Genomic DNA, 21,117 nt, shown 5'->3' with positions numbered 1-21,117 from the left:
TGCCTTAAAGAACCCCTAAAGAACCTTTATTTTTAAGACTGTAGTGGGCAGTTTAGAGTCACCAATCCGCCTAACTGGCATGTCTCTGTGAGGCGGAAGGAAACCGGAGAACGCGGAGGAAGCCCACATGGACACAGAGGGAACACGTGAAGGAATCCACACAGACAGGAATCCGAGTTGACCCGTGGAATGCCGTGAAATTGTGCACGTGCACTCGGGACGAAACGGAAAAGTACGCGCACGACTAGCATGAGGGAAAAGTTTGTGAAGCGTCTAAAGATATGAATTTAACGTGACGTTTACGTGATGATAAAACACAGCTCAAGGTGTTTTTGGACAATTCTACGAATTTAAAATATCGCTCCATAAAATGTTGTTGCTCAATAAGATCAAAACATATGCAACATACGGTATATAAGCTATTTTATACACGTAAGCAATGTTTTTTTTGCAAGTGTACGTTATAAAGTTAATGGATGTTGGATAATATTTCTCTTTTTGTGGCTTTAATTAGCATCCGAACAACATCCAATAAAGCTAGGTTATTACTGGTTTAATGAATGATTCATGATTATGTAATAAATGATCATTGTGTTGTCGTGTTGTTTTGTTTCTGCCCCCTCCCCTCCCCCCTCCCCCCTCCCCATGTCCTCTTTTTCTTGTCCTGTAATTGGTTGATTATCCTAATGTGTTCGCCTGTTCTGCATTAAGCCTCGGATTATTTACATCCCCTCGTTTCTGTCTATCACTGTCGAAGTCTTATCGTGTATTCATGTCTCGTTAAGTTTTTCCTACGGCCTCATTTCCTGCTTCTGAGTTTCCCGGTTTTGACCCTCGCTCTGGTTTCCACGTCTTGATGCCTAGATTATCATCCTGTTACGATCTCTACCCATGTTTGGACCTGGATCGCCTCTAACTGATACCTCGCGGTTCTACCTCATCCAACCTGACGATACAGATGAATTACTGAATCACAGCAGGAAAGTTCAGCTGAGCTCCATTCCTGATTTAAATCGCACATTATACTCAAAGCAGGCTGTTCTGACATTCTCCAGAGTTCACCGTGATGCTGTTAAGATGTAAATCGGGCAACGACGCGTTGTTGTACGTCTTCTGTCTGAGAACTGGGCCCCAAATGCAATGACAGATCTTCAGAGAAAGAGCGAGTATGACATGACACGAGGCTTTCACACCAGGCTTTTACTAACGCTAACCTGCGGAAACGCAGCCAGAAATCCGATCTCTGCAGCTGGCCGTCTGTAAAACACTGAACGTTACTGAGGATTATCACACTGCCGTCAAGATTAATACAACAAACGGAAACAAACAAGCAAACAAATCTAAACACGATTTCACCATCTTTACATTTAACACGGGTTAAATGTTCATTTTTGTTGGATTTAATCTTAAAAACTTTATCATCACTAAATAACGTTGTCCAATAGAGCAGAAAGTGTTTGGACGGAGAGAGGATGAAAGAAAGTGGTTTTAATTTAGTGTCTCTTCGTCTTAGCTTTTTTTTTTTTTTTTTTTTCTCCATGTCCAATTGGGTTCTTACGTTACCCAAGGGAGTTATTTTTACTTGAACCCTCCTAACCCCGACCACCTGCCCCTCCGTTCCAGCCGTTTCAGAGCTGGAGCTGCGCTAACAAAACTGAACCACGGCCCTCGCGCATTTGGCTTCTCTCCCCAAGCGGGTTTTTAAAGTTAAAGTTAAAGATATTCTTCTTTTGCTGTAGCAGTTATGTGATCGGACCTTACAGGATTTCTTCAGACCGCTCTGAACGAACAGTATAAAAGTCATTAAATGAAATCGATAGAACACTAGCATGTGGATATATCTTTATCAGGGCCTTTATTTCTAGATAAAACTCACTCAGGGACGTCTGTGCTGTTAATCGTGATAACGCCACGTTCACCACACGCTACGCCACTGTGTTCTGCATTATATTTAACGTCTTGTGTTGTATTTATTGCTGTCGGGTGTGTGCGCTGCCGTCTCTGACTTATGTAATGTCGCACCAAGGCCTCGTGGAACGCTCCTTCGTCATTTACGTCACCAAGCTTTTTATTCCCATTTTTTGACTTGCGCTTAAACTGCTTGGATATGATTTTTCTTTTCTTTTCACATCCGATATTTAAACGAGGTATTCCGAGGTATTCCGAAGTATTCCGAGGCATCCGATATTTAAAGAAAAACCTGATATCTGGACATTTGGGTCATAGTGGAAAAAACAGAAATCACTTCCTTTCTGCAGCCACAGTGATGGTCATTTTTGCCGAGAATCAGATATGGGTCAGGTCTTACGGATATATAAACAGACGGGACAATAATATTCAGATCTTTGTCAAAATTTCATTATTGTTCATCAAGATCCACAATGTAGCGTTAAATCAGCAGCTAAACAACAACAACAACAACAACAACACAAAACGGATGATTCATTTTGTTTCTCTCTTCGCCCCTGTCCTGTAATTGGTTGATTATCCTAATGTGGTCACCTGTTCTGTTTTTAATTAAGCCTTGATTTCGTTTGCTCATTTACTGTATATCCTCTTGTGTCTGTTCCTTGTTGCGAAGTCTGATCATGCATTCTTGTCTCGTTAAGTCCAAGCTCTGTTGTTTTTTTCTCCAGTGCCTTATTTCCTGCTTCTGTGTTTCCTGGGTTTGACCCTCGCTCTTATCTCATATTTTCGTGTCTTTCGATCTGTGTCAAGATTTCGGAATTGTGCATCAAGATCCACAGTGTAAACACAGCCTCAGAGTTCTGTAAGTGCAAACACACACACACACACACACACACACACACACACACACACACAAACTCTAACATGAAGTCCTGCTAATCCTAGAAAAGCTTTGGGTTTATAAATGGGATCAAGTGACATTCAACTTTCACTGAAATCTTCAGTCACGTCAACGCTGTAATAAATTAACCCCAGCACAATCTCATATGTGTATGTGTATGTGTGTATGTGTGTGTGTGTGTGTGTGTGTTTATTGGACCGAACAGAACCAACGTAAAGGCATGCTTGCGTATAGATGAAACGATAATTAGACCAAAATAGAATCACAAATTCATACATTTACTCTTAATAATGTCAAGTTCAGTTGGATCTATTAAAAACCTCACCTTATTTTGTCTCAGCGTGTACAGTATTTTAGCTCAAAACCTGGCTGCCTCTGCCAGGAGGTTAAAACTTGACTGTAGCGTTCTACAACATCACTACAAGCCCAAAACAACAACGTTATCATTTTAATACTCATTAAATAAAACATTTTTGTTAATGTAAGGCTACTACTACTACTACTAATAATAATAATAATAATAATAATAATAATAATTAAAGCTGCAAGCAGTGTTTAAAGGGGCCAAGCACTGAAGGCGCAGCAAGCACAATGCAGAGCCTGAAGAGCACGGAGAGGAGAAACAGAATGTACATGAATGAATATAAGACAGGTTCAGAAGCACAGCTGAGAAGAAGACTGAACAGGAAATGAACAGAACAGAGGCATTTATTTGCATGCCAAGCGGTTGAAGGATTACTGCAACGCTGAGCCACAAAACAAAAGGAAACCAAAGACAAAACATTACACAAACTTTTAAGAACTTGCATCACACAGGAATCAAACTCGGGACCTTTAGAATGAATGCTTGTGCTTCATCACAGTGCGCCGCACATGTAACGCCACTGAAAAAAACTATTCGGGGCAATGTTTTCAAAAGTTATGCTTTTAGAAATAAACCCTTATATCTCTAGAACACTAGGTGGCGTTGTGTTCAAATTTTTCAAGTACCTAGAGGACATACTATGAATGATCCCTATAACATTTTGTGTCGATATGTCAAATATTTTAGCAGATATTACAATATGTGGCAAATTTCTAAATGGCGGACAGGGGGTTTGTCCGATCCTGGCAAAATTGGTATCCACGGATTCGCCATGACCGATGAATCCGGAGACACCAAGATAATAATTGAAAATAATTTACTGTCAAAGTATTCAAAAGTTATAAGCAAAAATGCTCATTTTTCAACTCTCATGACCTGTAGGTGGCGCTGTTCTCAAATTCGGCATGGACGCTCGGATCATGATACGCTGCTCCGTTACGATTGATAAAAGTCTGCCTGAGATACAGCCTCTGATCCAATTTTGGGTCAACATTGTTAAATTTGGGACGTCATAACTTCTGAACAAATATAAATATCATAATTCTGTTCAGTTACTCAAAATTTGAACGAGGAGTAGTGAAAAAAACTGAATGTTGTACATTTCAAAATGGTGACTACTGAAATGGGTGGAGTCTTAATGTAGGCTATGGACTGTGATCAGCATGAGTTGAGTAGTCTGATGAACTAAACTTCTTTTCTCTAGGACAAAGTGTTCAACAATTCTAACCATTTGAAAAGTGAATATTTGAACTAGTGGTGGCGCTATAGAGTTGGTCCTAGAGATGCCATCATTGGTCCAGATAGTATTCATGGTCATATCTATGAGTGTGCCAAATTTCATCATTTTCCTACGTACGGTTCATAGGGCTGCCATAGACTCCCAGTGGGGAAGAGGAAGAATAATAATAAGCAAACTAACGAATACAACAGGTGCCCATGTACCTTTGGTGCCTGGCACCAAGTACGTAAATGTTTGTATTTAATAGTTTGTTTAACATTCACTCTCGATGGCAAATGCACTTTCTCATGACGTCGTTATCGTAAGACTGACGCTGCGTCTCAATTCGCCCACTATCCGTCTCTAAATAGATTACACCGAGCGTGTCCCAAATCGAAGTATGTTGAAACGGGTATCTCAAAGGCACCCGGCTGGTTTAATATTTCGACGTGTGGATCGGTGGACACCTTTTCTGCTCATATTACCCACAACGCCTTGCACGAGGGAGGGAGGAGGAGTTTTGTGACGGTTTGCTCCGGGGATATTCAACCTGCAAACATGGCGGATGAGCATAGCGTCGGTGACGTGTCTTCAGTATTTAAGTGTAAGAACCTAAAAGAAAGGTGGAAACATAAATCAAGGGAATGATCATTTAAATTATATACAGTGCTGTGAAAAAGTATTTACCCCATGCTGATTTCTTCTGTTTTTGTTTATATCTCATACTAAATTGTTTTAGATCTTCAAAAGAAATACAACATAAACCGAGGGCAACCTGAGTGAACACACTATACAGTTTTTATTGATTTATTTAATTTTATTGAAGCAAAAAAAGTTATACATGTATCACCAATGTGAAAATTGCCCCCTTAAATTTAAAATCTGGTTGTTCCGCCTTTAGCAGGAATAACTGCAACCAAATGCTTCTGATAACTGGAGATCAGTCTTTCACTCACTTCTAGGACTAGGACTTACTCCTACGCTTTGGATCATTGTCTTGCTGCATAATCCAGTTACACTCGAGTTTCAATTTACAGACTGAAGATCAGACATTCTCCTTTAGGATTTTCTGGTAGAGAGCAGACTTCATGTTTCCCTCAATTACTGCACGTTGCCCAGGCTCTGAAGCAGCAGAGCATCCCCACACCATCACACTGCCTCCACCATGCTGGACTGTACGTATGATGATCTTTTTGTGGAATTCGGTGTTTGGTTTACGCCAGATGTAACGGGACTCCTGTCTTCCAAACAGTTCCACTTTCCACTCAGTCCACAGAACATTCTCCCAAAAGGTTTGAGCATCATCAGGGTGTGTTTTGGCAGAATTAAGATGAGCTTTAATGTTCTTCTGGGTTAGCAGTGGTTTTCACCTCGCCACTCTTCCATGGAGCTGTTTTCCCCCAGCGTCTTTCTGATAGTGGAGTCATGAACACTGACCTTTACTGATGCAAGAGAGGCCTGTAGATCCTTTGATGTTGTCCTTGGCTGTTTTGTGACTTCCCGGATGAGTCATTGCTGTGCTCTTGGAGGAATTTTGGAAGGTCAGACACTTCTAGGAAGGTTCACTACTGTGCTGAGTTTTTCCATGTGGAGATAACGGCTCTCACTGTGGTACTTTGGAGTCCCAGAGCCTTTGAAATAGCTTTGTAACCCTTCCCAGACTGATGTATTTCATTCACTGTCTTCCTCATCATTTCTGGAATTTCTTTCAACTTTGGCACAGTGTGTTACTGGGTAAAACCTTTTAACCAACTTCCTGCTGATGAAAAAGTTCTATTTAAGTGTGGATGTGATTGAACAGGGTTTGCAGTAATCAGGCCTGGTTGTGTCTTGTCCAGCTGAACCCCATCATGTACGCACTTTCATAGATTTACGGAATTAGTAACTACGCGGGAAAATACATTTTCACACAGGCCCAGTTGTTATTGGATAACAACTTTTTTTACTTCAACAAATAACACAATTTAAAAACTGCATTTTGTGTTCACGCAAAATCAGGATGGGGCGAATACTTTTTCACAGCACTGTATGTATAAATTATATAAGGAATAATGAATGAAGAAAAGCTGAAATGTAACGAGGGGGTCGTTTACGGTGACAGGGTTGAATTGGGACACAGCCTGAAAGTTTCTGTTAGTCGAGATTGGTCTTTTAGTGGAATGCATGTTATATAAGTGACCAAACATAAAAAAAATAATAATATCCTATTTTAATTTTCTCATTCTAGAATGTTGAACTTAAACCCATTTGTTGTAGTTGAACGCAGACTTTTAATATAAGGGGACGGGTATAAAAACTTTCGACTTGCAGAATACTTTAATTACGCACCTAATTAATTAAAAGCTTTAATTATCTTAATAAAGGTTTTCAAAAGGGACGTCACGTATATCGATCGTCAACAACGGAATCTCCTGCTTGCGTAAAATTCGATGACTCGATGCCAATCGGTGCGTTAATGACGCTTTATTCTCCTGCATGTTAAATGTTTCAGCTGTTCCTGCTTGAAATAAATAAATCATTTACATTTAAAAAAAAAAAAATCAGTCCAACCGTTCAAGCATTAAAAAATGAGAACGTCTGTAAGCTCGTTCTCAGTCCTGACGTCTCGATCGATAAGGAAGTAGATGAAGCATGTAGATGAATGGTTATAAAATGGACAGTAATTTTCACAAGGCTGAAATTAGCCGGCTCCTGACTCTGCTCGTGCCTGATATAACTGCACGGTTCTGCTGACTCACACATTCTCACGCATTCCAGCTAACCGGCTAAAGTTCCTGCCTCACATTACTGCTACAGCTCCACGCTAATCCACTTCCACAGGCCCGGGATCATGTACGAGTTCAGATAGAAATGTCCAGTGGGAATTTCGCTCTAAATCCACTCACAGGTTTAAGAGTAAATATCTTTAGAACGGTCAGTAAATGAATCTTTTTTTTTTTTTTACAGAACAATAAAGTGAGCACACGGTCCTGAAAACGCTTCGAGAGAAGAATCCACTTTACTGACAGAAATGTTTTTTTCTGTCTGGTCCTTTGGCGGATGCTTTAAAAATTCTTAAAAATCGGAGAAGGTCCTCTTGTGGAGAACTCCATGACAGGTGTGATCATTAACCTGCACAAGTCACGTCATGGATGTAAAAAACAAAAAAAAAACAACAACATAAAAGTACGTAAAAACACAATCAGAACGAAATTTTCAAGTTGGACAAAAATAAGACCAATGTTCATGCACCGCCCCACCAAACAACCTCTTGGAACGCCATGGCAACCACCTAGCAACCACCTATGACAATCAGCTGGAATACCGTAGCAACCATCTAGCGACCGTAGCTAAACTTGCTTGCTCCTGTGGGACATTATACTCGCTGGACCTTGATGATATGAAATTTGCAATCTTTCGCTGGTTCTTTCAGAATGTTTGGTGTAAAAAGAGGACGGAATACCTGGAACGCACCGCATGATATGATGAGGGATCAACGGGCCTCATTTATTGAGCGGGATACGAACGGATTTATTTGTAAATAAATAAAGAATTATCTGTGTGAGCGTTTACACGAGAAATTTGGTATGCATATAAATCCTGTAAATTCAAGTGAACGGTCAGTTCTCGAGGTTGACGTGTTGGAAGCAGGAAAAATGGGCAAGTGTAAGGATCTGAGTGACTTTGATAAGGGCCAGATTGTGATGTCTAGACGACTGGGTCAGAGCTTCTCCAGAACAGCAGGTCTTGTGTGGTGTTCCCGGTATGCAGTGGTTAATACCTACCAAAAGTGCTCCGAGGAAGGAGAAGCGGTGAACCGGTGACAGGGTCATGGGTGAAGGCTAGCCCGTCTGATCCGATCCCACAGAAGAGCTACTGCAGCACAAACTGAAGAAGTTAACGCTGGTTCTGATAGAAAGGAGTCAGAACACACAGAGCATCACAGCTTGCTGCGTATGGAGCTGCGTAGCTGCAGAGCGGTCAGAGTGTCCATGATGACCCCCCGTACACCACCGAAATCTCCTACCGTGGGCACGTGAGCATCAGAACTGGACCATGGAAGAAGGTGTCCTGGTCTGATGAATCACATTTTCTTTTACATTATGCGGACGGTGTGTGTGTGTGTGTGTGTGTGTGGCTTACCTGGGGAAGAGATGTCACCACGGTGCACCATGGGAAGAAGGCGAGCCGGCGGAGGAAGTGTGATGCTCTGGGCAATGTTCTAGTGGGAAACCCTGGGTCCAGGCGTTCATGTGGATGTTACTTTGACACGTACCACCTACCTAAACACTGCTGCAGACCGAGTACACGCCTTCATGGTGACGGTGTTCACTAACTTCAGTGACCTCTTTCTCTCTGACACACTGCAGACATTGTTCAGGAACGGTTTGAGGAACATAAAGAGTTCAAGGTGTTGACTCGGCCTCCGAATTCCCCAGATCTCCATCCGAACCAGCGTCTGTGGGATGCTCTGGACAAACAAGTCCGATCCATGGAGGTCCCACCTCACAACTTACAGGACTTAAAGGATCTGCTGCTAATGTCTTGTTACCAGATACCACAGCACACCTTCAGAGGTCTTGTGGAGTCCACATGTACAGTGCATCCGGAAAGAATTCACAGCGCTTCACTTTTCCCACACTTTGTGATGTTACAGCCTTATTACAAAATGGATTCAATTCATTATTTTCCTCAAAATTCTACAAACAATACCCCATAATGACCACGTGAAAGAAGTTTGTAAATGACATTAAAATGGAGATTAAATGAAAAGAGAAACTATAAAATGGTTCCAAACTGTGATTTTATTGTAAACATTTCATCAGGTGACTAAATTGAACCAGAAGTACAATGATGTATGGAAAGACAGAGATCCTAAGAATAAAAAAACAAACAAACAAACAAACAAACAAACAAACAAAAGAGGACGGGAAAGAAATGAGGGTTCAGTAACAGGAGAGAGAAAAGATGAATCTCATTTGTGCGCGCACACACACACACACACACACACACACACACACACACACAGATACAGAAAGTGAGTTCAGTAGTTCGTTTATGTATTAATTTCACTAATTATAAATGTGCTACATTTTTTCCTCTAATTCGGGATATATAACCGTCAGTGCGCTGAATTGGTCGGCTCTGTTTATAGAGATCTAACACGTACGTGCAGAAGATACAAAATCTGTACACACAAGCCCTCATATTTTATACACAACTCAATAAATAGAATCATTTACAAAGAAATGGCGACCTTTTACACGAAGAGTCCCGTAACGAGAACGACGTACTGCATGAACATCAATCAGCATCGATTATCCCACAGCGCTGTTGGATTCTGGATTGTGATTGGTCAGAAGGTGTGGATTAATAATAATTTTCTCTAACAGCAGCTCCGGTACTCCGAACTTACACACGTTCGTTTAAGTGTTAACGAAATACACCTGAATCGAATAATGTTAACGCCACGAATACAAATGGAATAAAATGGTGCTAAAAGTCGAGAACTTCCTGAACACTGATCTCCAGGTGTAAAGATCAGATCAAGGATGAAGTTTAATGGAGGCGTTCGTTAAAAAAAAAAGAAAAAACAAAAGGAATTGAATTACTATTTACCGAGTCTTAATTAGCTTGTTCCTGACGGTGCGTTAATGCTGACGTTCCGGGTTTGTTTATGTTCATGAATATGTAAATGATGTCGGTTAAGAGAACCGTGATGTAAAGCGTGATCTGGAATCTACTTGTGCTTTTAGCGCGACAGTTCCCTCGACGTCACAGGAGAGCTTATCGTTCTACGCTTTCTCCCGAATGCTCGTTCGTTTCTCACGACTCTGGCCTGAGAGCTGCTTCGTTTTTGTAAAAATCAAACCATGACGAATATCTCATTAACATTTATTGCTTCTGAGATGTTCATTAATTAATAAATAAAAACAGTTTAGGGCAGAAATCGATCTCTCTACCATCCTGAGATTTCTTTTTTTAGATTGTATTTACGCTCATTTCACGTTTTTTTGTTTTGCTCTGCGTCCTGCAAACATTCCAGATTTAACTGTACACTAATTACCCCACACACACACACACACACACACACACACACACACCAGTGCCTGTTTTAACTCAGGATTATAAAGAAAACCAGACAAAAACAGGATGAGAGAACGTTGGTCGAGGGGGCGGAGTTTCAGTTCGGTCGCTCGTTACCATGACGAGAAACAGTGATTGTGATGACGGCAGGCTCGGTGCAGCTCAGTACAGGCCACAGCCACGCAGGTTGTTGGCGATGATGATGTCAGTGACCGCGTCGAACACCACCTGAATGTTTCCCGTGTCAGTCGCACACGTCAGGTGGCAGTAAATCTCTTTATTAGGAGAACGGTTTTTACCCTCAAACTGAACCTGTATATACGCAGACGCGTCTTCAAACGTGTTCGGACCTGCGAGAGAAATCATAAAGCTGAACACTGGAGTAAAGGAACACGAAACACGTACGCGCTAAAGCAGAGGTCGACCGATAGCGGATTTTACCGATACGATAACTAAATTGGGCGGCGCCTACCTGCCGATAACCGATTAATCAACGGACGGTTTTTTTAAAATTGATACTCAACACTCAAAGAAAAGCACGGCTGAATTTTGTAGCAAAAATTAACAGTACTGACTGTTTAATAAAAAATGAAATATTATATAAATAACATATAAATATTAATATATATTAACTACTAATACATATTAAAGCAAATAAACGATATACATCCAAACCGAACCGAAAAGTAACGCTCCAAATAACAAGTCAAGATAGAGACATCTAAAATGAATCAAAAAACACTTCAAATAACAGGACAAAATTGGTCAGCGATGGTTTATATTTCGCCTCTAGAGGCCGCTCTCGTGCTGTATAATTACAGTGGACCCTTCTTAGCCGCTCAGGCTTACGACACAACCGGGAAAAACTTATCGGTGTGGATTAATCTGCAAAACCCGATCGACCTCTACATGAAAGCACTTACAGTATAGGACTCATCAATAGAGTTATGAATTCTTAATATGCTCACACACACACACACACACACCTGTATACTCGGGGAAACACATGGTGAGCGGAGATTTCTTTATCTTCTCCCCGAAAAGATCCTTCTTGTTGAGGAAGAGGATGATGGAAGTGTCGACAAAGAACTTGTTATTACAGATGGAGTCGAAGAGCATGAGGGACTCGTGCATACGATTCTGCAGGAAGGAGAAATCACACGTTTATATACATTAATGCGCAACACGTTATCGTTTCTATAGTAACGGCTCATTCATAGGGACTCGTACGGTGAACGCTACTCTGATAGTACGACCCCAATTCCGAAAAAGTCGGGACAGTATGGAAAATGCGATTAAAAACAAAGAGGAGTGATGTGTACATGGACTTTGACTTGCATTTAAACAATAAAACTTATAAAGACGAGGTGTCTGACGTTTTAACTAATCAACTGCATAGTTTTTTGAAGGTAAACGTTTATTTTGAAATCGATGCATGGAACACGTTCCAGAAAAGTTGGGACAGGGGCAGTTTAGGACTAATAGCGATGTGAGAAGTTGGAATAAGAAGGTGATGGGAAACAGGTGAGGCGATCGTCTGATCATAGTGTATAAGGAGCCTCCAACAAAGGCCGAGTCCTTCAAGAGCGAGGACGGGTCGAGGCTCGTTAATCTGCCAACAGATTCATCAGTGAATAATCCAACACTTTGAGAAGAACATTCCCCAAAGACAAATCGGTAGGATTTTGGGTGTTTCAGCTTCTACACTGCACAATATAATTAAAAGATTGAAGGAATCCGGTCAAATCTCGGTGCGTAAAGGGCGAGTCCGAAAACCACTTCTGAATGCGCGTGATGTCCGATCCGTCAGACGTCACTGTCTTAAAAACCGTCATGAGTCTGTAATGAGATCCTGACATGGGCTCGGGAATACTTTGGTAAACCTTTGTCAGTCGACACCATTCGCCGCTGCATCCACAGATGCGAGTTAAGGCTTTACTATGCAACGCAGAAGCCGTACATCAACACTGTCCAGAAGCTCCGCCCACTTCTCTGGGCTCGGTCTCATCTGAGATGGACAGTAGCACAGTGGAGTCGTGTTTTGTGGTCCGACGAGTCGACGTTTCAAATAGTTTTTGGACAAAACAGCCGTCGTGTTCTCCGGGCCGAAGAGGAAAAGGACCGTCCGAGCTGTTATCAGCGTCAGGTCCAAAATCCAGTGTCTGTCATGGTATGAGGGCGTGTCAGTGCCCATGGCATGTGGGCGTGTCAGTGCACGTGGTACGGGGCGTCATTAAAAACTTAATGGTGTAACTGATAAATTATATTTTGAGATTTAACAGTCTTATAGAAGGAGTCTCCAGTGGCAGCGCTTTGTAACAGTCAGAGGTAAATCTGTGACCTTAAGTTTTCCCACATGTTCAGGACAGAGGAGTTTACGCTTCTTTGAGAGAACGAAGAGCGGGCTGGTGAGGGAACGACTGTTTATAGCTGCTATAATCTAAGTGAAAACTTTGCATTAAATGTAACTATAAATGGATAAAAAGTATGATGTGTTTATCTTTAATAAATAAAAATTGTAATCGTTGGGTGTGACAGTAAATCTGCTTCATCACAACACTCCATCGCTTATTATTTTACTCTGTGTGTGTGTGTGTGTGTGTGTGTGTGTGTGTGTGTGTGTGTGTGCAGTTCTTTACCGTCGTCTCATCTTCATGTAACATTTGATCGTAGCCGCTCATCGCTACACAGAAGATTATAGCCGTCACACCTTCAAAGCAGTGGATCCATTTTTTCCTCTCGGATCTCTGACCTCCTACATCGAACAGCCTAGAGGGGACAGAACACACACACACACACACACACACACACACACACACACACACACACACACACACACACAGGTCATTCAGTCTGTACGTTAATCTGTACAGTTTTGTCTACCAAAATTTATGTAGTGACGGGAATTTCGCCTCTTTTCAGTGAGTCAAATCATTTGACTCTGTTCGCTAATAAGAGTCGACTCTTCTAGTTCCCAAACGATTCATTACCCTTTTTTTGGTTGTTAGTTGTTCTTTGATTAATTATGTCTGTAACTGCTTCATGAAATATGCCTATCTTCTAATTAACAAAACAACATTGCTATGTACTGTGTTTCATTAATCAAAACGATTCATTTCTATTCATCTTAACCTAAAAGAGTCAGTTCGAAGACTCGACTCGTGACTACTGACCTATTACAAACAGCAGTGATAGATAATAAATGCCAACTTCAGGGTGATATTATGGAAATTTTGAGAGATTTATTTATTTAGCAAATGTAAATTATTTTCCCAAATGAGCAGGAAATGTTTTAAATGACAGAAATCTGGAAGAAAATGAATTTTTTTTATTGAGTTTGGGTTGTAAATAAAAAGAAACTTACCTGAAGTTCAGGTTCTTGAAGCTGAAGTGTGTCTCCACGATACCGGTGGTTTTAACCCGCGACCTCAGAATGTCCTGCTCAGTGGGCATATAATCAGGTGATCCGATTCGGTCCAAACTGTCCAGATAACTACAGGAGAAACAGATTTAAGTACACACGCACGCACACACACACACACACACACACACACACACACACACAGTGAGGATTTAATACAGAAATGACACACATCAGTATTCAGCGCTCAGACGTAACTACAAGCTTAAGCGCTATTCAGAAGTTACGTGAGAGTTATGCACCAGGGGGCGGAGTTTGTCTAAAACAGAGGCGTGTCTCAGTAACACTTGATTCTAACCTTGACCTTGAAAAGCGCATTTTTGTTGCGTGATATCGACTCGATCGAGGAGCAGGATTAAGTTTTGTTGATGTATTTATGTTTTGGTTGTAAATACACTCACACACACACACACACACACACACTATTCGAGATCAATACGGAATAATATTATCCCTTTAAAATCCATGAAAATGTTTTTCCCCGCCCAAAGAGGACATAACGTGGGAGCCATTTTGTTAAATTAAACCAGCGATTAACGTGATAATTACAACCAGCACTATTAACGCGCAAACACTCGCCGTCTTCTCCTTCATATCTCGCCAGAATAGTCTTTCTATTTGTTCATTTTTAAATCCTCTCCTGCTTTCATTTTACATCAGATTACGTTTGACAGCAAAGACACAACCCTCGGTTTCCTCCTCCGGTCCGTATTTCCTATCCCTGTTTTTTCCCCCCAGGTTTAGAGGTAAGCGTTTGTGTTTAGATCGCTGTTGAAAACCCCCGTCTCGGACGCTCCTACTCAAAAAAATCTGGCAACCTCAGCCTCGGAGGTGCGAACTACGCACAGGTGATTCTAATCAGATTAATCCGGCGCTCAGAAAATCCACTTAAGCAGCTGCGTAACCCGACTCTGAATACCAGACACTTTCCCCACGTAAACACTGACATAACTTACGGACTTAAAGGTGCAGTAGCTGATTTTTTTCTTCATTCTTTATTTGTACAAGTAACCATTTAAGATTTGTAGAACATATGGTAAAAAACAATGCCGTAAGCCATGGACTCAGCAAAAGTGTATTAAGTTGCTGAGAAATCTGACTCGTGGTCCGTAAAGATACGCCTCCTGTCACTATCTTGAGCGGGCCACTGTAGATCCTGGGGGCGAAGCTTTATGAATATGGGTGGGAATTATTCAAATGTCGAACCTACCTAATGTACATTTAGGTCCGAGACAAGTCGAGACGTTCTTCTACATAACGAGTGAGGTTTATTTGTCCTACGATCCTGCTTACATGCTTTCATCAAATTAATGTGATCGTTACAGTGTAAGTGCTACTCATATATACATATATATATATATATATATATATATATATGTGTGTGTGTGTGTGTGTGTGTGTGTGTGTGTCTTACTATTGAGCCGAGTCATTGAGCTGATATTCTCGTGATCGACTGAAGCAGGCCTGAACTCCTCCATCTTTCCACAAACGCTTCATGGCCACCAGAACTTCAGGTGTGTACTCTTCCGTGTCCTCCATACGGCTGATTATGTCATAGATTAACTTTACATCAGGCTAAAGACAAGACACACATCACATCACATCACATCACAGGGACGGTTATTTAAGTACAGATTTCCTAATGAAAACATTATTAAAAGTCCTTCCTAAAATGAATGAAAAAAAAATTGATATTGATATTGAGGAACGGCCTTTGTGAAGCGCAGTATCAAAAGTTCAGTCCTAACCGTTGAATAAAATGAAATATTAATCAATCCAAAATTGAAACAGGTCAGCGATCTGCAGCCCAAATCGAGGAGTTATGCTAGAGAAATTATGTGTTGAACAAAAAAAGTTAACATAACCATGTTCCCATGTGTACCAATAATCTATCAACATAGAGTATATATATATATATATATATATATATATATATATATATATATATATATATATATATATATATATATATAAATATTATCCAGTGTTGCTCCATTAAACACCGTGGGATGAATGTCAGGAGGTGTTTTAAACATTGTTAGTCACAGTATTTTTTGATACTGAGATATAAATGATGTCATTATGACATTAACCACTGCTCATTAGCCGAGCTAATAACTTTCCATCCACTAGATGTCGCTGTTGACCAGCTGGAAAGTTTATTAACAGGTTTAGATAATAAGTGCCTCAGGGAGGACTTTTTCTACACTGTTCGGAGCAAGCTCATTTCTATGGAACACTAGAAATTAAAAAGTGTTTCGTTATGCTAAGAGAGGATGTGTTTCATTCATTTTTAGCTTCAGAATCACAAAGAGAGAGAGAGATAGAGAGAGGCTGAGGAAGAAAGGTTGTACATGTTCCCTAAGATCCTTGTGTGTGTGTGTGTGTGTGTGTGTGTGGGTGTGTGTGCGCATACTCACAGCCCTGTCCTTGTCTTCATACTCGATGCCGAGGGTCTCCATAGCTTTTAAAATGGAGAACAGACTCTGTATGGTGTTGCTATAGACGATGGGTTTAAACTGCTTTAAATCGTCTCCACTGAAACCATCTTCATGGATAATCCTAATACACACGTAAAACATATTATACAATCATCATAATATAATAATATACTCTCTCTTTCTCTCACACACGCACACACACACACGTCACTGCTTTCAGTACCGTATTCAGAATCAGCTAATTTAAGTCAGTATTTACGTAGGGAAAGTTCCTGGTATTCAGAGTCAGGTCTGCTGAGGTTCCTGTTCAGGTCATCCGATTTTTCTTAAGCAGAAGCGTTTCAAACGCAAACATTTTTGGCTCTCAAATGTACTGTTAAAACAGGAGACCATTTAAAAAAGAAATAAAAAATTAACCAAGAAGACTTAATACGATGAAATATGAATGAGAAGACCGTCATAGAGAGAAATAAATCTAATAGGAGTCTAGCATATACAGTATGCGGCCCATAGAATAGCACTTGATCCAGCACACTGTGTTGTTTTGCATGATAAACTACTAGTACACAAAGTGTGCGCTGTTTAGACAAATGTAAAAACACTGTGTGTACTGTTGAGGCTTGCAGCAAGTGACTGGACAGGACACGACAATATAAACTTAAACGTGGCCACAGGACACATTTGTATGTGTGTGTGTGTGTGTGTGTGTGTGTGTGTGTGTGTGAGAGAGAGAGACACGTAGGCTAGTTTATTACACCTTAAATTCATTATTTTGTTTTTGGAGTTATTTGTTGAAATAGTGCCCGTGTGTGTGTGCTAATCGAACACTCTCTCTTGTAAAGAAAACCGTATCCACGGGACACTTTGAAGGATAAGCTGACCAAGCGCTCGTCATCTGCTGTACTCTTTATAAAAATAAAAATTCACCCCTTGAGATAAGCAACGTCTCTGATTAAGGTAGAAAAACAACAACAACTTTTTTTTTTTTTGGAGGATTTTAAATGGAAAATATTATGAATAAGTGGAATAAGTGGGATATTTACGTATATAATTGTTTCCTCAAATGACGTTCCAGAGCGTGTTTGAGAGAATTTACAGCCAAAACAACCGAAATAAACATTTCAGCGCGATATATTGCGATTATATTGAACTGTCCGACGGCGACGCTGGACTTAACGCTGCTCCTCACTCCAGTCGATATCAGGCGAGGAAAAAAACGCGCTTAAGCTCAAGATCAGAATCGATCGAAACTGTGATACGGCCTCGTTTCAGACAAACTCCGCCCCTCTCCACGTGCGTAACTCCGACATAGCTTCTGAATAGTCTGTAGTCACCTCTGAGGTCTGAGTATTCAGTGTTAAATCCTGACTCGTGTGACAGATAAACGGAAGGGTGTTGGTGTCGGTGTTGAATGTAATAACGATGCAATAACGTCGTGGAAATCTTTTCCTTTCTTTCTTTTTTTTTAAATCTCAATTTCATAATTACGTCGTGGTGAACTGTCAAAACATGAACAGCTTCTGTTTCCGGCTTTTGGTGTCGTGAGTTTGTCTGATTTTCACGATGGTCATGTGGTGTGTTTGCAGGATATAAGGCTCGATGCGTCGCACACATTCTCGCCAAATCCGTTCCGCTTGTGCTTTAACAAACCTGCAGGGATCAGGCCGTGAAATCTCTCCATTAAGATTAACACAACCTCACACAGTCAGAGACAGAAACTAATGCATCCGCTGACCCTTTCTGCTTCACATAAAACCACACACACACACACACACACACGGGCCGGCTCAGGGATCAGTAGAAGCGCGTATTCCGTGTACAGGTGTAACGGCAGGACAGGTATAACACGGTAATGATCTTATTTTACAATGTGAGCGTGAACAGAAATATATTTGACTCTCCACGACCCCACGCTTTTGTCCGAACGTGGCGGGAAAGAACAGCTACGCGCACGTTTCCAGTCTAAAGGGATCCTGAAGCCTGTTTCGGGACGAGAAGAGAACGTTTCAGTTCTGGACCTTGCTTTTATTTTGCTTTCGGTTTCATTTCAACTTCCTGTTTCTATTTGACCTTGAAATTAAAAGTGTTCAGCTGGGATTAGTGTAAAGAAAAAGCCAGGGTGTTTCTTTAAAAATAAAAATATTTAAAAAAAAAAATAGGTGCAATCTTGCGTTCAGTTCACAGACTGTGGCAATAAATAGATACATAGATAAATAAATAAATAAATAAATAAATAAATGCAAGACAGGAAAGTGTTTCTTTAAATATAAATTATGCATCGACATAAATCCTAAAGAGTTCGATTTCATACGATACACTCTTTAAAAAAAAAAAAAAAAAAGAGTTCTTCAAGGGTTAATAGGATAATTAAAAAGTTCTTAACTCATTTAAAAAATGGTTCTGATCCTTTACTAGCGTTACAGCCGTGTATTCTCAGGACAAAAAAAAAAAAGGGTACTAAACCGTACCCGTTCATGTCACTGTGGAGATTCCGTCAAGGGAACGCATCTCGTACCTTTAATATGCATTTTTCACTCAGAGTACCTTTAAAAGTGACTTAAGGTACACAATTGGACCTTTATACAGTAGTACAAAAGGTGTACTCTTGATAATACCAAGTAAAACTACAGTTTAGTACCCTTAATTCTACAGAGTGTATCCAAGGATAATTGAATTTTTTTTTTTTTTTTTTTTTTTAAAAAGGGTTCTACTTGGAATATTTTCTGATAGAGCAACCCTGCGGTACAGTTCTTTATAGAAGGATCATCTGTAAGGATTTCTACAGAGGAACAACCGGAGAACCCTCAATGTTTCTAAACGTCGTACACTCTCAGAAATATAAAGGGACTCGAACCGGACTCTCTGTCACCGTTGTGTCGCGGTACCTTTAAAAGAAACCATATAAACGTACACAATTGGAAATACTTTACTCTTAAAACTAGTTAAAGCTACACACACACACACACACACACACACACACACACCTGTCCAGGTAAGCCACGCCACACCACAGCGACAAGGGAAATGTACAGTCTCAGAAAGTAAAGGGTACTTCACTGTGCCACTGCTTGTCGCTCTTTTCTACCTTTAATATGAGCAGGTAGATCTAGCGTACCTTTCAAAATAATTTAAAATACATCGTTACCTTTTAAAAAGGTACAAGACACGCACCTTTCTACTGTACGTACAAGACACACCAGTCCAGTGACAAGCTGGGGTACTGTTTAGTACCCTTTTCTCGAAAAAGTCTAGGTATGTGGATGTTGTTATAAATAAAAAAAGGACACTTTATAGTGAAAAATCTCATCTACACAAATCACATCACAGGGAATATTATTCTTTAAAATATTATATATAATTATAAAAATGTATATAATAATATAATAATATTATATATTATATTATATTATATTATATATATATATATATATATATATATATATATATATATATATATATATATATATATATATTGTTTTCTTCCCAAAAGGGATAAGTGTTCCAGTGGGACTCGGTCTAACCCTCTTCAGCTTCAGAACCCGCTAACACCGGACACAGCAGAACACAGAACCGGGTTCTGATCCATTCTGATCCACACATCTGCATGTGGAGGGAATATGATGGAGATAAATATCTAACAAAACAACTTACTTCATCTGTTTGACAATAGTGCTTTTCCCAGACTCTCCTCCACCTGCAAACACACACACACACACACACACACACACACACACACACACTAATGCATTTACAGCCAATCCGGTAATACATTTGTTTTCTCCGGTAAACAAATAAATAAACAAGCCTCACACCGACATGTTTGTTGTTTGTTTATTCTGTCTCACCGAGCAGCAGCAGCTTCACCACTTTGGCCTCGTGCATTCCGTCCTCCTTCAGGTTCTTCTCGATGGCTTTGCTCCGGTCCATAGCCTCGCGCTCCTCCGCGCTTACCGAACATCCCATGGCGAGGCGCGAGCGAGTGTGGTAAGATGTATCCGAAATTCCCGTCCTCGCGCGTGTCCCCCCACGCTACCGAAAGTAAAACCAAAAAAAAAAAAACCCCAACAAAAAAGAGAAAGTCCTTAAATCATCCAAGCTAACAGAGAAATCGGTTCAATCTGAAGAACCTGTTTTTTTTTTTTCCTTTTCTGTTAACGCTAACGTGCACGCGCTCCCTGGTTCACAGGCGCCTCTTAATGGGCGGTGGCGACGATGAACACAGCGCGAGCTCCCCTCTCTCTCTCTCTCTCTCCCTTTCTCTCTCATCCTGCCTCCGTGCTGCTGTTGCTGCTGCTGCGCGTGAGGTACCCCCCCCCCCCGAGCGCTGACGTCAGAGCTGGTTGCGGTCCTTCTCCGCGCGCTAGGTGGTGAGAACGACGCATTTAAATCGGGATAACGGGTTTTATTTTTTATTTATTTTATTTTTTTTAAACTTGCGTGTTGTGACGTCACAAACACCCACGAGGATCGTGCGGATTTCCCTCTAACACCCACCACCATATACAACCGGAAATAAGGGGGGGGGGGGGGGGGCAAACGTGCGTATTTGTTAATTCGGCGCAGTTTTTTTTTTTCCCTGTAAGGAGACGTTTATTTCACGTTTATTTCACCCTTCACGAGGTAAACAAAACGTTCTTCGTGAGTCCCAGATCACATCCCCTCCGAACGCATTGGAACAACGAGGCCAATTCTATCGTTTTCGCTACGCACTGAAGACATTCGGGTTTGAGATGAAAATCAGACCTTAGATCAGAATTTCTGCTTTCATCTCCTGATATTTACATCGAAACGTGTTAA

The 21,117-nt window shown here is 40.7% G+C and overlaps 1 protein-coding gene across 1 annotated transcript; it reads right to left on the bottom strand.

The window, feature by feature from the left end:
- Positions 1 to 8,825: 8,825 nt before the first annotated feature.
- gnao1b (guanine nucleotide binding protein (G protein), alpha activating activity polypeptide O, b) lies at positions 8,826 to 20,628 on the bottom strand. The gene is made up of 8 exons (XM_053635253.1): positions 20,166 to 20,628; positions 19,972 to 20,014; positions 16,300 to 16,441; positions 15,294 to 15,454; positions 13,823 to 13,951; positions 13,098 to 13,227; positions 11,445 to 11,598; positions 8,826 to 10,808 (listed from the first exon to the last, which is right to left on the bottom strand). Exons 1-8 carry the CDS (start codon positions 20,281 to 20,283, stop codon positions 10,621 to 10,623), a joined length of 1,065 nt encoding a protein of 354 aa, XP_053491228.1. The 5' UTR covers positions 20,284 to 20,628; the 3' UTR covers positions 8,826 to 10,620.
- Between the last annotated feature and the right edge of the window lie 489 nt (positions 20,629 to 21,117).

The sequence above is a fragment of the Ictalurus furcatus genome, chromosome 10, assembly GCF_023375685.1.
Source record: "Ictalurus furcatus strain D&B chromosome 10, Billie_1.0, whole genome shotgun sequence".
In the NCBI taxonomy this organism is placed as follows: domain Eukaryota; kingdom Metazoa; phylum Chordata; class Actinopteri; order Siluriformes; family Ictaluridae; genus Ictalurus; species Ictalurus furcatus.
Note: the sequence above shows the minus strand (reverse complement) of the source record. Positions and strands in the feature narration are given on the sequence as shown.

Excerpts from the sequence above, each read along its gene's own strand:
- gnao1b (XM_053635253.1), bottom strand. The coding sequence starts at position 20,283 with ATGGGATGTTCGGTAAGCGCGGAGGAGCGCGAGGCTATGGACCGGAGC. Across the intron at positions 20,015-20,165 it reads GGTGAAGCTGCTGCTGCTCG|GTGGAGGAGAGTCTGGGAAA; the intron begins GTGAGACAGAAT and ends GTGTGTTTGCAG. Across the intron at positions 15,455-16,299 it reads ATGAAGACAAGGACAGGGCT|CCTGATGTAAAGTTAATCTA; the intron begins GTGAGTATGCGC and ends TCTTGTCTTTAG.